At 41.2% G+C, this 18,768-nt stretch overlaps 1 protein-coding gene across 2 annotated transcripts in view; it reads right to left on the minus strand.

The window, feature by feature from the left end:
- STK32C (serine/threonine kinase 32C) overlaps nucleotides 1-18,768 on the minus strand; it is a 534,408-nt gene that overhangs the window by 234,365 nt on the left and 281,275 nt on the right. The window contains exon 2 of one of the 2 annotated variants that reach the window (XM_030202984.1): nucleotides 12,001-12,056. In XM_030202984.1, the coding sequence (XP_030058844.1) occupies nucleotides 12,001-12,056 (56 nt within the window). Of the gene's footprint in view, nucleotides 1-12,000; nucleotides 12,058-18,768 lie in introns of those variants that run through there. The other variant, XM_030202985.1, reaches the window with a different exon arrangement.

Raw genomic sequence — 18,768 nt, forward strand, 5'->3', positions numbered from 1 at the left:
ATGGGTGTCTTTCTTCAACTCTACCACTTTCTTGAGTATCATTTGTTTCAATACCACAAAGGCATTCTGTGTGATTGACATTTGGGTTTGAGCTATATGAGAAGGTAGGTATGCATCAGAGGCCTTATTGTACCATAATCCACTGTAATCTACATGTGCCTGTTTTTTTTTAATCCCTGAATGCTACATCTAAGGAGACGCAACTCTGATTTTAGCCAATTCCTCTTTATTTATTAATTACATTTGTATCCCAAATTTTCCCACCTATTTGCAGGCTCAGTGTGGCTTACATAATACCATAGGCGTACGCCAGCCGATAAAGAACAAATACAAAATGGTATTATGGTAGATACTTGTGTTACAGACATATTTGGGAATCGTAGCAAAGGAGGAGTTGTGTTGAGTCCAATTCTAGCTTTAGTTATTCATGTAGCAGGGTTCGGGCTTTTAGGTTATGTCAGTAAGGTATGCTTTTTTGAATAGGTAGGTTTTTAGTGATCTCCTGAAGTTTATCGTATGTTGTTTTCATGGCTTTTGGTAGTGAATTCCACATTTGTGTTCTTATGTAGGAAAAACTGCTTGCATAAGTTGATTTGTATTTGAGTCCTTTGCAGCTTGGGTAGTGAAGATTTAGGTATGTTCTTGTTGATCTGATTGTGTTTCTGGAAGGCAGGTCTTTACAGGGGCCTTTTACTATAGATTAGCATATGTTATCAGCAGCAGGCCCATAGGAATGAAATAGGTCCTGTGGCAAATAACATGCACTAATCTTTAGTAAAAGACCCCCTTTATTAGGTAGCACAGTGACATAGTTGTGCCTAAAACTCTTATTTAGTTTTAATTTTCTACTTTTAACTTTGGCTCAAGGTAGATATATTAAATACATCACTTCAGCAAATATAAACAATAACTTGTCAATATGCATATGTATTCAGTATTAGGCGCTGGCCATATAAGTGCTTTGTTTTTAAAATTCCCTGCTAGTGAACGGATACATTTTGTTCATATAAGCTGATATTTCCATTCAATTGAGAGGGGCAAGAACTGTTCTAGAGGTGGAGCCAAAAGTTACATGGAAATGGAAATATTCAGCCACTGTTATATAACTTTGTTCTGTTTAAGTGGACTTGTATAAATAGCAGTCCTAACTGTCATCCGATATAATATCTATTGAAATTTAGCATCATATGTTATATAAGAACATAAGAGTAGCCATACTGGGTCAGACCAATGGTCCATCTAGCTCAGTAACCTGTTTCCCAAACAGTGGCCAAGCCAGGTTGCATGTACCTGGCAGAAACCCAAATTGTAGCAACACTCCATACTACAAATCCCAGGGCAAGCAGTTGCTTCCCATGTCTGTCTCAATTGCAGACTATGGACTTTTCCTCTAGGAATTTGTCTGAACCTTTTTTAAACCCAGATACACTAACCACTGTTACCACATCCTCTGGCAAAGAGTTCCAGAGTGTAACTATTCATTGAGTGAAAAAATATTTCCTCCTGTTTGTTTTAAAAGTATTTCCATGTAACTTCATCGAGTGTACCCTAGTCTTGGTACTTTTGGAATGAGTAAAAAATTGGTTTACTTATACTTGTTCTACACCACTCAGTTGTCCAACTTAGGGGCCCTTTAAGCTGTGTTAGGTGATGACACACACCTAATGCAGTTTAAAATTGCATACCGTGAGGCACGCTCAGGCATCCTGAGCAGACAGCCAAACAGCAGCAATGATCGAAGGAAGGACAAACACTGTTGCTGCTTGGTTGTCTGCACTATTTCTGCAGTAGACTGTCTCCTGTTGGTTTCTGATCCCGTGGTAAATTCCAAATATGTGCAAACTAACCACACCCTCAATTTTTTTTTTGAAGGGGCATGTCAGGAGGCGGAGAATGAGTGTTCCTCGGCTAAACAGAGCATCTACATTAGCACTTGCTAACTGGTTACTGCAGGAATACGACATGAGCCCTTACCACCTACCAAACGGGAGGTGGTAAATGAACACACAGTCATTTTTTTAATGGCTGTGTGTTAATGGAAACTTAGCATATGGCCATTAAAAGGAAAAACAGAAAATCAGACATCTGACAGTTGCAGTAAAAATAGCCTTAGCACACAGGAAAACCCACATAAGGGCTTGCAAAGGCCACGTTTTACCACAGCTTAGTAACAGAACCCCTTAATCAGCCAGTCTTGCTTAAAATCAACTTAAAGATCTTCAGATAACTTATCTGGATAACTGGATAACTTTAAGCAGTGGTAACCCCACTGAATAATGACCACTGCATTTTAAATCTATCTATCTATCTATCTATCTATCTATCTATCTATCTATCTATCTATCTATCTATCTATCAAACATATAAACGGCAAGTGACCGACTCACCTGCAAATGTGCAGTACAGACTTCCCTCTCTGTCCCGCCCTCGCATCAAGACGTCATGACGTCAGAGGGCGGAACAGAGAGGGAAACGGAGTCAGACTGTCGGATGACGATGCTGCCGCCTGGAAACGAACATCGCACGAACCAACCTCCACCCTCCCCCCATCCCCGCCTCCGCTCCCGCCCCCTCCATATCGGGCCCCCTGCATTGACCTGACAGCGCCTCTCACCTCCATGTGGAAGTGCTGCAGGCAGCAGCTGGATATGGGGGGGGGGGGGAGGATCGGTGGACGGGGTGAGGCCAGGGGAGAGAGGAGGGCTGCAATACTCGTCCGTTTTTACGGGCTTAACGGCTAATTAACGTGTTAAATGTTTAGCTTGCATTAAAATGTTTAATGCGTTAATGCCATCATCTCTCCCCCACAAGCCAGCACCTATTCTTGCCTCTCCCGGCACTCCAGCAGCCCCTCTCTGCTCTGCACACTCCTTCTTCCTGGTCCTCACTGCTGCAGTGAAAACAGTGCTGCTTCTCATCCAGCCCAAAGCGTCTCTCTGTAACAGAAAATTCTGCCCCTGTTACAGAGAGACACTTCGGGCCAGGTGAGAAGCAGCACGGTTTTCACTGCAGCAGTGAGGGAGAAAGAGCCACAGAGGAAAGGGGGGCTACTGGAGTGCCGTGCCATGTCGTACCGGGAGAGGTAAGAAGTGATGGCTGAAAGGTGCTAGTAGAAAAAGACAGAGAGAAAGATGTGGACCATGGCGGGGGCGGGGTGGGGGCTGAGGGAGAAAGAGGAGAGAAGCAGGGAGGGGGCTGTTAGAGGTACAGATGCTGGAAATAGGGGATGGAAGGATCAAAGAAGGGAGATGGGAGGGGAGGAAACAGAAGGAATATAATGGTGATCACAGATGGAGGGAAGGGAGGAGATGGTGCCCATGGAGGGGAACAGAGGGAAGGAGATGGTGCCTATGGAGAGGAGGGGAAGGGAATGGAAAGGAGGAGGAGACGGTGCCCATGGAGGGAGGGAGATGGGAGGAGACAGTGCCCACTTAGATCAAGCGATTAATTGCACAATTCAAAATTTGAATCATGATTAATCGCATAAATAAAACTTTCAATCGATGTTTAGCCACTTAACCCTCCATTGCCTCAGGCACAAAATTAGATTTTACACTGGGTATTTAGGGAAATACGCAGTGTACCTGAATGTAACTCACCTTGAGCTACTACTGAATAAGGTGTGAGCAAAATCCAAATAGATAAATATTTGGTCACTTGACAACCTGGTATATGTTTGGCCGGTTTGAAGATAACCGGCTAAGTCGTAATATTGACTTAGCCAGTTATCTTGAAACCGACCAAAAATAAACCAATTATTCAATGCCGGTCACTGGAAATGGCCCGGCATTGAATTTCTGGTTTTAGCACCAACCATGGTAGTTATCTGAATAACGACCTCTAAGTGTGAAAATGATGCTTACATTTGTTATTTTATAAAGCATCCCCCAAATTACTTAAACTGAGCAAGGTTTCAGAAAGATTTGACATCTTCCCTTACAAGAGCACATGAAAAAAACAGCAATTGGTAAACAGGACTTCTGAACAACACTAATTTGTATGCTGTTTCCCCCAGCTAAGCTAATAACAGAGAGAAAGCAATTATAATTCTCTGAAACAAAACTGAAAGACACAACAGCAATAGTAGTTTAAACCAAGAAAACATCACTTTCAAATGTCTGAAGCCCAGTTTTCCATAGGTCCTTTAAGCAGAAAAAGAGGCACCCAAGTCTAGACATTCGCCATTTGTAGAATATTTTACAAAAGACTTGCTGAGGGTGCAGTCTTTTATAAGATATTTATAAGCCACAAGAAATGCATGTGTAAGGGACAGCATGTACAACAGAAAACTCATTTTACGAAGAAACACATTAAAAAAAAAGAGCTCGGGACTTTCAATGTGGAAGTAGAGGCACTTTTATATGTAAATGACATGTAAATACCACTACTTATATACTTAAGAGCTGGATTTCCTAAAACTGGACATCCAAAGGGAAGAAGTTAAGAAGCCAAGATCCAAATCTCTAATTTTTTGCTTTTTGAGTTGTTTTAAATACCAGAGAGGAAGTATAATTGCCTTCTCAAACACTCCTCCATGGCCAACGAGAGGGGGGGGGGGGGGGGTAGGGGTCCAAGATTTCCCAGGCCTTGTCTCCCAGGGGGGCCTGGTGCCAGGGTCTGTCTCTCTCTTGCTCCTTTGTGTTGGGACCTGGGTGATAGTGTTAATGCGATAACCCACCTGGGACACACGAACAGTGAGAGTGACAGACCAAGGGAGAAGAAGAGAAGATGCAGGAAAATAAGGGGCATAGGCAATCGGTGGCCCAACTGTTTGGGGAGGCTAAAGGGAATGGGGTTAGGGGTGTGGCCAGGGGTGGAGCTTACATCCATAATTGTCTGACAACACACAGAAAAAAAATAAGTAAACATAAAATAGGCACAATTAATACCTTTTATTAAATTTAGATATTAGATATGTATCATATGTCAAAGAATAAAGTGGTTGCTCAAAGCATATACTAACCACAATCACTCAACTGCAAAACACTATGCACAATTTTGTGCAAAAACACACTCAGAACCTTACTGTACCATAAATATTACACTGGGCAGACCCTTATACACCAATATACCACCCATACAGAAAACACAGACCGTCAACAATATGAAACAAGGGATCATAATATCAGAATTCTCATATAGAGCCACAAACACCCTTTTAAGGTGGATAGTGTTCACAATGAGCTCCTTTTGTTAACGACCATATGTAGATCCTTTAAGAGGTAGTGTGTCATGATTTAGGCTCTACACCCTTTCTGATGTTTTGGTGCCACCTCAGTAAGGCCAACACACAATCTCTCCACTGCAAAACACTATACACAAACTTATGCAAAACACACAACCTTACCAAACCATAACAGCACCAATTCCAAGGACAGGATGAGCTACAACCTTATGCATGGAAAGGCAGCACTATAATTACACCAGGCTCTAAAACACCAGTACACAACCTAGTGTAAAAAATAAGGGCTGCAAATACTACACGCTAGCAGAATACTGCACCTTGATCACACATGCAAAACACATGACACAACAGATAGGAAGACAAAATACTGAACTGGAAAGTTACCTCAAGAAGTCAGACTCAGCATGCAGCAATACTAGAAAAATTGAAACTTACATGAAAAATATCACAGATGCACATTTCCAAAAGCTGACATACTCCAATTAATAAATTCTGAATAAAATACTTTTTTCTACCTTTGTTGTCTGATCATTTAGTTTTTCTATTCACTTTGGTCCCAGTGTCTTCTGTTTTATGCAGTGTCTTCTTTCCATTTGATATTTTTTCTCTCACCATGTCCACCATCCTCCTGTGTCCTTATGCGTCCTGTCTACCATCTGTAGCCCTGTCCCTATCCTTTCTCCAGTTTCAGCATCTGCCCTCAGTGTTCCGATCCAGCCCTTAAATTCAGCAATTTCCCCTCCATCCATATCCAGCATTTCTCCTCACTCCCCTCCCCTCCATCCATGTGCATCTACTTCCTCTGTCTTCCCTCCCCTCCATTCATGTCCAGCATTTCTCCTCTCTCCCTTCTACTCCATCCATGTGCATCTCCTTCCTTTGTCTTTTCTTCCCTCCATCCTTGTCCAGCATTTCTCCTCTCTCCCTTCTACTCCATCCATGTGCATCTCCTTCCTTTGTCTTTTCTTCCCTCCATCCATGTCCAGCATTTCTCCTCTCTTCCCTCTCCTCCATCCATGTGCATCTCCTTCCTGACTTCCCTCCCCTCCATCCATCCATGTCCAGCAACTCTCCATTCTACCCTGCCCTCTCCTCCATCCATCCATATCCAGCAAATTTCCTCTCTCCCCTGCCCCCTCCATCCATCGAGGTCCAGCAATTCTCCTCTCTTCCCTGCCCTCCCCTCCATCCATCCATGTCTAGCAACTCTCCATTCTCCCCTGCCCTCTCCTCCATCCATCCATCCATATCCAGCAAATTTCCTCTCTCCCATGTCCCCTCCATCCATCTATGTCCAGCAATTCTCCTCTCTCCCCTGCCCTCCCCTCCCCTCCATCCATCCATCCATCCATCTGTCCAGCGATCTCTCCCCCTTGCCCTCCCATCCCATCCATGTTCAGTGATTCTCCCTGCCCTCCCTCAGCTCCCCGATTGATAGCCCTCTTCTCCTTTCCTTCCTGCCCCCCCCCCCCCCGCGCGTTTAACCCTTTTATTTTTAGTGGCAGCGAAGGCAGTGAAGAAGACAGCACTGCGGGCTCGCCTCCAGCTTCTCCTTTCCCTCACAGAGTGCCCTGTCCTCGAGGAAATAGGAAATACATCATCGCAGAAAGATAATCCATTCTCTTGCATCCAAGATTGTACCCTCTGAAAACTTAACATAGGGCCATTTATAAGTATAAATCCATTGTCTGCAAATGCACATGATGTGCAATCCTTCAAAAATGGCCTCCTTAATTTAGCATCTTACGGCAGAGACTTATTTAATCCAGGCTTTGTTTAAACAACACTTCTGCACAGAATAAACATACAGCATGAGATGCTGAGAAAGACATTTATAGAAGAAGATTCTTGCAAATTGGGTGCCTTATATTTAAAAAACAAATTGAGTGTACAAAAAATAAACATGAAACATATGCAGCTGAAAAGGAAAAGGAAACCTAGAAATAAGACTAAACAAGAAGGCATCTGAGCCAAGAAACTGGCAAGCCGATATTTTGAAGATTCTAGCAAATGTTGCTGCTTTAATAGGTATCTTGAATATTCTGCAAGGCACATTGTAACAATCCTTCATTAGTTGAACGGCTCCTTTTATTTTAGAATGCTTCTCTGAAAACTCAACTCACACTAATAACAGTGTGGCCCACACTTTGTTAACAGAAATTGATACTTAGCAGGTGCTTCCCTCTCTCAACGACTTTGTTTTACTGTCCCATTTTTTGGGTGCTGAAAGGTTGAACAATGTGACTGAAAATTAAATCCATACAATTAGGCCAAAGCCCATTCCGTGATTCACCACACAAATTACAGGTTTGAGTATCTGATTTTCCTAATCAAGTGAAGCTTCTACCTTAGTCTTTTTGGTAAATTCTGTATTAACAGAACAATTATTTTTCAGTGCTACAAGCAGCTAATTACTGTCCAGCACCAGCTGCAAGCTGATAAAATTTAAAGAACCATGTCTTGCCTCAGCTAAGAGTGTGGATGTGTTTGCGTCTATGAACATTTTTCTTAATGCTGCACTGATGAATTTTCAGTGGGGAAATATTTACATACTTTATTGTACTAATACTCACAGAATATATCTACTTGTTATGTAAAACTCATTTTACAAAGAAACACATTCAAAAAAGAGCGGTATCACTCTGGAAGTAGAGGCACTTGTACATATAAGTGACATGTAGAGGCCACTGCTCACATGCATAAGGGCTGGATTTCTGAAAACTAGACATCCAAAGGGAGGCAAATTAAGAAGCCAAGCTCCAGATCTCTAATCTTTGGCTTTTTGAGGTGTTTTAAATACCAACGAGGTAAGTATAATTGTCTTCTTAAAGACTCCTCCATGTCCAAGGAGCACTTAAGCATGACCCCAACTGACAGGCAAAACAAAAACCCCATACTCCTTTGTTTTCCCACACATATGTGCCCTACCTCCTTAACATGGGGCTCCTTTTACTAAGGTGCACTAAGGGATTTAATGCATGCTAATAAATGAGTGTGCATTAAGGGGGTCTTTTATAAAGGCATGCTAGCGTTTTTAGTGCATGCATTAAATATGCATGCGCAAAATGCTAGAGACACCCATGAGAATATATGGGCATGTCTAGAATTTGGAGCACACATTTTTAATGCACATTCTAAAAACACTAGAATGCCTTTGTAAAAGGACCCCTAAGTGCCATGCAGCCCATTTTGGTACCCTTTTACTAAGATGTGGTAAAAAGAGGCCCTAGTGCTTGCTTACATAGGTCATTCCCATGTGCTACACCCATTTTTGCCATGTGGCTGATTTTTCTAGTTCCAGCATTAATGACCACACACTAATTTCACATTAGCGTGTGGCCATTAGTGCATGAGCCCTTAACTACACCTATTTTGTAGGTAGTAAGAGGTCACGCACTAACTCTGCGCTAATCAGTTAGTAAGTGGCAATGTAGCTGCGCTAACCGGTTAGAACAGAACACACCTACTCTCCGCCCCCAGTGCTAAAAAATAAAATCTATTTATTAATGCATGGGTAGTGCATATACATGGATACATTACCACAAGATACCTGAGCACAATCTAATTCCGCCATATATTTTTTGAGATACGGTGACCAGAATTGAACAGAATACTCAAGGTGCAGTCGCACCATGGAGTGATACAGAGGCATTATAGCATTTTTGGTCTTATTCACTATCCCTTTCCTAATAATTTCTAGCTTCCTGTTTGCTTTTTTGGCCACCGCTGCATTCTGAGCAGAAGATTTCTGCGTATTATCTACAATGACACCGAGATCTTTTTCTTGAGTGCTGACCCTCAAGGTGGACCCTAGCATCAGGTAACTATGATTTAGATTATTCTTTCCAATGTGCATCACATTGCATTTGTCCACATTAAATTTCATCAGCCATTTGGATTCCCAGTCTTCCAATTTCCTAAGGTCTTCCAGAAATATTTCACAGTCCATATGTGTTTTAACAACCTTGAATAATTTGTGCCATCTGCAAATGCAATAACCTCACTCATCGTTCTGATTTCCATATAATTTGTAAATATGTTAAATAGCACTGGTCTCAGTACTGATGCCTGTGGCACTCCACTGTTCACCCTCCTCCATTGAGAGGAATGACCATTTAACCCCACCCTCTATTTTCTGTCCAATAACCAATTCCTAATCCACACTAGAACCTTGCCTCCTATCCCACGACTCTTTAATTTTCTCAGAAGTCTCTCATGAGGAACAGCCTCCCCATTTCCCAGAACGTTGCCCAGTTCTAATAAATCTAAATCCCTCATCCCTGCACCATCGTCTCAACCACGTATTGAGAAATCAAAACTCTGACTGCCTTTTGGGTCCTGCATGTGAAACAGGGAGCATTTCTGAAAATGCTACCCTGGAATATCTAGAGTTCAGCTTTCTACCTAAGCGCCTAAATGTGGCTTCCAGAACATCCCTCCCTCATTCTCCTATGTCATTGGTACCCACATGTACCAAGACAGCAGGTCCCCCCCCCCCCAGCAGTATCTAAGACCCTGTCTAGGTGGTGTGTGAGGTCCACCACCTTTGCACCAGGCAGGCAAGTGACCAGGCGATCTTCACATCCACCATCCACCAAGCTATCTGCATGCCTAATGATCAAATCACCAACTACAACAGCAGTTCTATCCCTTCCCACCTTGGCAGAAGTTTTTGGAGACATATCCTCTGTGCGAGAGGATAGTGCATCACCAGGGTGATGCTCTCCTTCTAGGAGACCTCCCTCATCCAAGGCAGCACAGGGGCTACCAGACTGTAGGTCTCTATATACCTATCTGTCTCCCTCAGTTCCTCGAAGTCTGCTACTCTAGCCTCCAGAGAAGGGACCTGTTCTCTGAGAGCTAGGAGCTCTTTGCATCTGGCAAACACATATAGCCCGCTCACCAACTGGGAGATAATCATACATGTTACACTCAATGCAAAAGACTAGATAGCACCCTCTTGCTGCTGAACTGCTGACTCAATCTTAGAATTTTTGACTTTTCCAATAAGTTAAAACTTATTAAAGTATTAAGGATATTAGTCTAATTTTTTAAAACGTTTTTAGCTTATATGGTATATTGTGTGATTTATTTAGTGTTACTTTCTTAGAAAGTAATGAAAAGTAATTAAAACTCTATAAGGGCACCCCTCCCTTGTTATCCTTATTAGAATAACTGACTATAAATGAAGAGTTGAGCTAGAGGTTCCTGCTGTGCCTTCTGTTAATGTTGTAGGCTGTGGCAGAAAGTTCAAGCTAACTCAGTAATCAGATTTCTTTTAATAATCTTTACAAATATTCAATCTGTTAATGTTGTGGTACAAAGTTCAAGTTTTAAAACTAGGGGGGAAAGGGTATGGAGACTAATTAATAAAGTTTGTTTTTTATTCTGCCTATCAATAACCTACAATTCCTCCTTTAAACCCCCAATCTTTAAGTTCCCAAAGCACAAAACAAAATAATGCTCACTTACCAGAGAAATGTCCTCTTCTCTCAGAACTTCTCAGAAAGAAAGTTTTCTAAATAGTTTTGAATCTAAGGGGACTGCTTCAAACAGACCCTTTCAAGCTAACTCAGTAATCAGATTGCCCTTAATAACCTTTTAAAATATTCTACTTCTTCACACCTTAATTAGCACCTAATTCAGGTCGGTAGCAGTGCTATCTCTCCAGCAGCCAAAGAGCAGAAAATAACTGTCTTTCAGAACAAGATTTAAGCCTTGCTACTATCCTTTTTTAATGTTCTTTGACTGTTAAGTTTCTACAAAAGTTTCAGTTTAAAACTATGGAAAAAGTGTCTACCTCTAGAGAAAGTTTCAGTTGAGAACTATGGGGAAAGGGTTGTACACTATGGAAACTAGTTAATAATGCTGTGCCAGAAAGTTCAAGCTAACTCAGTAATCAGATTGCCCTTAATAATGCTGCATGCTGCCCGATTACCCTGGGGTTAGTGTGTGAGCCCTTACCATCTGCTAAGTAGATGGCAGTAAGGGCTCAGGCAGTAAATAGCCACATGCTAATTTTAATATTAGCGCACGGCCATGTACTGCCCCATCTGAAAAAGGCCTTTTTCCTGCAGCAGTTAAAATTGTTCCAGCGAGCACAAATTTCATACACCAAAACTAGCGTGGGCCACTTTTAATGCGGCTCAGTTAAAAGGCCCCTAAATTTGGCCCTTGGAGTGTTTTAACTAGTGAAAATTCTGACTTCACTTCACTATGATTAAAGATAATAACAACAATAAAAAAACATTAAGGGACCCTTTTACAAAGTATCGGTAAGCCCAACACGGGCTTACTGCACGCTAACTCGGAATTATCACAGGCCCAACACAGCCTTAAGCGCAGCACCAAGCTGGTGGTAATCAAGCATTGCTGCGTGCTGCCCGGTTACTGCTGAGTTACCGCGGGAGCCCTTACCACCTCCATTTTTGGGGAGGGGGGGTTGTTTACCCGCTGCGGTAAAAAAGGCCCTGGCGCACAGGAAAAACAGCCCCCACTGCTACCCCAGGGTCCTTTTTCCTGCAAAATAGTAAAAACACCCCTAAACTACCTAAGAATAATTCAGCTTTCGGGGAGCCCATACCATCATAGCAAAAGTGCTACATGAAGCAGTGAGTGTCCACAAAGACTACTCAATTCCTGATAGAACACCACATTTTCTTTCCACTGTTGACTCTTTTTTCAATAATACTTTAATCCACCACATATCAGTACAAAAATGTAAATGCATATGATCATAAACACTGAATAGCTGAAATACAATTTAAGTTTGATTGTCAAGCACTTTAATTAAAAGATCAGTCAGATTGACTTACCTTTCCAAAGCTTCCTTTACCAATTGCTCGAAGTATCTGGAAATGATCCAAGTTCACTATAAAGAAAAATAACATTTTCAGTTGGGGATTTTGTTTTTTTCTTGTATTGTTTTTGCTGATTTATGGGGTCTAATACCCATATACTTCACTATTTCTACTGAAGTGATATATGTTCACAAGGAACACTTTTAGGGGTATGTTTATGTTTACTAAGCCATGCTAGCAGCTGTCCCGGTGCTAATGCCGGCAGAGCCCATTCACTTTGAATGGGTTCTGTTGGCATTAGCGGCGGGACAGACACTAGAGCGGCTTAGTAAATAGGAGCATTAACCCTTACAAATAAAATTATGCCAATAAAAAAATGAATAATTGAATAATACTATAATTCTTGGTACTATTGTCCAAGATACCATGTGGAAGTAATCTTACATAATAACACAGTGTTTGTAATTCACAGAATGCAAGTGTGCAAAGGCACCCAGCCATAGTGAATGCATATATGCTCCGCCTGCAGTGTTGTTCAAAGTACTGGGTGAAAGTACTCAAGTAAAAGTAAAAATAAATATATATTTTAGAACTTAAGTATAAAGCACATTAGCTTTATCCAACTATTTAACCACAACATCACTTACATCACTTTGTATTTGTCTACACCACAGTTCGCAAATGCCTCTCCGGAACTATGTAAGCCACACTGAGCCTACAAATGAGTGGGAAAATGTGAGATACAAATGTAACAAATAAATAAATAAAGTATAAGAAAAAGTACAGTGAGGAACACATTAAAAAATTACTTATGTGAAAGTAAAAGGGTTATTGCCTCATATAATATTTTCTGAGTAAAAAGTAATAAATAGAACTAAAACAAAACAAAGAATAGAAAATAAGATTGATACCTTTTTTATTGGACTAACTTAATACATTTTTTGATGAGCTTTTGAAGGTAACCCTTCTTCAGATCAGAAATTCAGAAATGTATTACCCTGAGTAAAAAGTAAAAGTACGGCAACTACAATGGATGCAACTGTTAACATTTTTATCCCAACAACTTTATTGCTGTACAAATCAATCCACTTTGCTTTTAGTAAAACTAACTCCCCTGTTTAATAAGCCACACTAGTGGCTGTTGGTGCAGTAATGCCGACACAGCCCTTTCACTTTGAATGGGCTGTGCTGTCATTGCCGTGTGGCAGCCACCAGCGCAGCTTAGTAAACACGGAGTAAATTTTGAAACTGACTGTCACTCATGCGAGTGCTCGTGAGTCATTAATGCAGCACAACTAAAACGGTGTTTAACAACTGCACTGGTATGGGAAGAGAAACGAGCCTGGTGCTATAGGCTTGGGTGGTGAAGGAGGAAGAAAGAGAGAAGAGAGATATTGCAGAGATAGTAAGACTAGTGGGAGGAGAAAAGCAGGTAGTGTGGATCACTGTTTCCTCTAAGCTGTGCCTGTGTGCATACACACCAGTGGCGTAGCTACGTGGGGCCAGGGGGCCTGGTCCTTGGCCCTGGACCCCCCTGCCGATGACCCTCTCGACCCCCCTCCTGCTGCCAACCATCCCCCCCCCCCCCCGCCGCCATCGCCGTGGGCTACCTTTGCTGGCAGGGGACCTCAACCCCCACCAGCCGAGGTCCTCTTCTTCTGGCGCAAGGCTGCATTCTGTTTCTGAGTCTGACATCCTGCATGTACAACGTGCAGGACGTCAGACTCACAGAAACAGAATGAAGCCTTGCAGATCAGCCAGCGGCTACGCTAGGCAGTGGCGTAGCTAGAGTAGTTGACACCCGGGGCCGGTCATTTTTTAACACCCCCCCCCCCCCCCGAAATCCAGTACTAGGCATACCGAGAATACAAAACACTCAGGACCTATAGAGCAATTCTACCATACCATAAGCAGTAATTTGTACGAGTCACACAAGGAAAAGGAATGCATCTTAAACACTACAGTGAGCACTAAAACATCAATTCACCTATTGTAAAACGAAAACAGACAGATTAGTACAGATCGTCGATCCTGCACAGTCAATGCCAACCGAAAGCCATGTCTTTTTCACAAATAGATACACCCTAATCCACTATAGAATAAGTAATCACAAACTTTCTATTTAGACAAAAATTAAACTGAACTCCCGATGCCAGACTCTGCATACAATGCAACACCACAGAAACAGAAAATGTCCTCTAGTACTGTGCAAAATATAAAGACAGCAGATGTAAATTTGAAAAAACTAACAAATACCAATCACCACGTAAGGAAAGTAAACAAAAGCAACAGAAAAATGAAACTGATATGGTTCTCAAAACAAGTGGCAAAAGAGGGAGCATTCATGAAATACAGAAGAATGCAAGAAGAGGAACACAGAAAAGAATACCAGATAAAACTCAAAAGAAGCAAAGAGAGAAATATGGCTGACAAAAAAAATACAGGCAGAAGCAAAAATAACTAGAGATGTACAGAAAGGTGACAGGACTTTTTTCAAGTACTTTAGGAAAGGAGGAAGGCTAAAAATTGAATTGTAAGACTGAAAGATGCTGAGAACTGCTATGTAGAGGGTGATGAGGAAAAAAGCAGACATGTTAAACATACTTCTAGGTTCAAGGTTCAATTTATTTGATATACTGCTAAAGTTGAGAATACATCAAAACAGTTTATAAAAGAGTTAAAAATATATAATATAGGAGAGGGTAACATTAAAAAAACATCATGGTGGTGCTCAATAGGAACAATAGGAAAAAAAAAACTCAGCAGAGAAGGTTACACAGTATTACAAGCAGTAATAAAAGTGGAAGGAAGATACATATGGAGAAGGGGTAGTCACAAAGCTCAGGTGACATGATGTGGCATCACAAAAAAATGTCGAAGAAAAAGAGCACAGAACTACTGAAAATTGAAGGCCTGAGTAAAAAAATAAGCATTTAAAATTTGTGGATAGACTTATTGGAACAAATGTAGAAAGCCGAATCACTGAAGCAAGATTGTCATGTGATATCAAAAACAGATTCAATGAAGGGACGGTATGGTTAGTCAATGATGTTGTGAGGATCAAAGCATATGAGAAGGGGGAATAAAAGATTAAAGGACTTGAGAGGAAGGAAAGTATGTCAGGCTCAAGGATCTGATGGTCATAAATGGAATGTGGTAAGCTATAGGGGGCCAGTGCTCAGCCAGAAAAAAGGGGTAGGCATGATTGAACTTTTATTTACCAAAAAGTAGTTTTGTTGCTACATTCTGTATTCAGAGAAGAAAATCCTGTAGAAGGACTGGCCTAAAATCTCCCTCCTAGAACTGAATGACTTGGTAGCTCTCCAACTCTAATCATTAAGCCACTCTATTCAAAATGCATGTTTGCCTAGTCCCCATGCTCATTCATAAACTAATACAGCCATAGTAGGCTCTGCATGTTTTACCTTGCTAGTTCTAGAGAGGTGAAATGTAAGGGGGAAACCATGAATGAAATTTGGGAGGGAGGAGTAGAGAAAGTACATATGTCTTGGGAAGGGTGAAGAAAGAAGAAAACGGGCTCCATTGAATGGGAGGGGCAATAAATGTTTGCTTGCATAGGGCCCAATATAGTATTAATCCAGCCCTGGGGGTTGATACTGGCTAGGAGATTGTGGATTAGGGAAAGAGAATACGTGAGGGAAACAGAAACAATGTTAGGGGAATGTATTGAACAAAATGAGCTGAAGGGGACAGAGAGTGCCGGAAAGGAGATGGTTTGAGGAACAGATAGTATAGGGCTGTAGATTTTTAGTTATATGAGTTGCTCTGAGTATCCAGGGCAGCCACATCATTGGAGGGAGGCCTCCTCTTTCTCAGAGCACTGTCTGGTTTGTATGGTAATAGTTTTAATGCCAAAAGTGGCCTCAATTGGAAAAATAGTGAAGATCATTGACCTATATTGAAGGTATTGGCAACTAAAATGTTTTTGAATTATTGAAATTACTGAATTATTGAAAATGTAGCATCAATTATAAAATAGCAAAACCATTTGAGGAGGCAGTCCGACTCTAGTACTCTTGCCCCACCATGCCCAATTTAAAATCAGTCTTTGCTTTCCTTTCCCAGGCTGACTCACACACAGCCCCTTGACTCCCCACTGGACCTCAGCACTCTGCTCTGTGATTTTCCTCTTTCTGGAAATTTGGCTGCCCACTGCTTCCCTCCCACTCCATAGCTCTGATTTTTGGAGCTGCCATCACCTCCCTCCCACCCCTCATTTATGATTTCTGAAGCCACCAGTTCTTTCCAAAATATACATATTGAACAGTAAAGTGTGCCTCTGGCAGTCTGCAGCACAAGAGTGTCAACAGAAATACACTATCAGTCTCCCAAACATATTTTATACATATATTTTCATGTGCTACCCTATTAAACCATAAACATAAGGGATGATTATTACTTGAATCTGGAACATGTACAGGGCAATTCTACTTCTGATCTGGATTAGCCACTGTTGGAAGCAGGATACTAGGCTAGATGGACCATTGGTCTGACCCAGTACGGCTATTCTTAGGTTCTTATGTATCAACATGCATAAACATTATCATGACTATCAATGTCCAAGGTTAATGAGATGCCAAAATCAGTGGTCAAAGTTAAAGGCTGCTATAAATATGGTGACTGATCTTTACCCGAGGAAAGTAAACAAAACATGAGAAACAGGAAGCCTATATGGTTCTCCAAACAAGTAGCTGAAAAAATAAGTGCAAAAGAGGCTTTATTCAAGAAATACAAAAGAACACAACAAAAGGATCACAGAAAAGATTATCGAATTAAACTCACTGTACAATTTAATATTAAGCTACTTAAAGATAGTGTTTGACAATAGTATCACGTAGTAGTGCAAATAAAGAGCATATATAGTGCTATTAAAGAGCATATAAAAAAGAAAGAAAAAAATTATTCAAGGGTTTCTAATAGTGATAAGCAGTTATATTTTATTGACAAGAAGTGCAGAGTGATGCACTTGGGGTTCAGAAACCCAAAAGAGAGATATCAGAAAGGAACAGATTAGTAAGTGCAATTCAGGAGAGAGACCTTGAGGTGTTGGTGTCAGAGGATATGAAGGTGAAGAAGCAATGTGACAAGGCGACGGCTGTGGCCAGAAGGATGCTAGACTCCATAGAGAGGGGTATAACCAGCAGAAGAAAGGATACAGACATTCAAATATTTGAAAGGTATTAATCCGCAAACAAACCTTTTCTGGAGACAGGAAGGTGGTAGAACTAGAGGACATGAACTGAGGTTGAAGGGGGGGCAGACTCAGGAGTAATGTCAGGAAGTATTTTTTCACGGAAAGGGTGGTAGATACGTGGAATGCCCTCCCATGGGAGGTGGTGGAGATGAAAATGATAATGGAATTCAAACACGGGTGGGATAAACACAAAGGAATCCTGTTTAGAAGGAATGGATCTATGGAATCTTAGAGGACATTGGGTGACAACACCGGTAATTGGGAAGCAAAATCAGAGCTGGCCAGACTTCTACGGTCTACGCTCTGATCGTAACTGAATAGATATAGATTGGCTGGAGTGTAAATTTAAGAGGCTTCAACATTAGCTTCAGAACTTTTAGTACAAGAACAGTGTTGGGCAAACTTCTAAGGTCTGTGCCCTGAGAATGGCAAGGACAAATCAAACATGGGTATACAAATAAAGTATCACATACCATGTAAAATGAGTTGATCTTATTGGGCAGACTGGATGGACCATTTAGGTCTTTATCTGCCGTCATTTACTATGTATGTTGCTATATATACATACAGAGATGCACTTTCTAAGCTGACTGACAGTGGCCCAAACTATCCCAGTGTGGGGGTAGGAGACACAGCTAGGTGGGCGGAATCTCTGAAGTGAGCTTCAGTAGAACTCACTCCCATAGCCACGGCCCAGCAACTAAATATTGAACGGTTAAAAGACTAACCAGTAAAACTCTAATGACCAGTTGACCTTTAATATTTTAAATTACTAGCATTAATGCACTTTAGTATAATGGCCTCTTAATTTTCTTTCTATATAAATGTGGAAAATTGTATTAATAAATTTATAACATTCCTTTGATTCCAAAAACTGTTAATTTAAAATCCGCATAATTTTTCAAAATCTCTTTAGATTGCCCTTGAGAAATTCTGTGGTAGTTTAAAGCAGTGCTGCTCAACCCAGTCCTGGGACACAACCAGCCAGTCTGGTTTTCATGATACCCACAATGAATATGCATGAGATAAATCCGCATACACTGGCTCCTTGGTATGCAAATCTCTCTCATGTATATTCATTCTGGATATCCTGAAAACCCAACTGGCTCAGTGTGCCCTAAGGACTGGGTTGAGAAGCACTGGTTTATAGGATATTAATAAACTTTGTAAAGTGAGATATGTGCAGATTTTACCTTCTGTCTGGTCAGGTTGGGTGGCTGAACCAGAACTTTTTCAAACTGCAGCCAATTTGCTTTTCATGAATTTGTCAGAAAATTGGTTGTTGACCCTTATTCTCATATATCCAAAAGGACAAACATACCAATCACAATTCTCCACAGTTAGGGAGTAATTTTATTAAGTCTTTTTCGTGTATATTTGGCCATATACATTCACAAAAGGTCTTTTATAAAATATCGACCGACTTAAAGTGTGCACCTTGTCAAGAAGGCGTGTACTTTGCTGGTAGGTGTAGCTAGGGTAATGTCTGGGTAGAGCAAAGGTGGAATTCACAACCACATATATTGATTATAAAATACTTTAATCAATGACTATACTTGCTTATGGTC

Source organism: Microcaecilia unicolor, chromosome 5 (assembly GCF_901765095.1).
Source record: "Microcaecilia unicolor chromosome 5, aMicUni1.1, whole genome shotgun sequence".
Classification (NCBI taxonomy): Eukaryota; Metazoa; Chordata; class Amphibia; order Gymnophiona; family Siphonopidae; genus Microcaecilia; species Microcaecilia unicolor.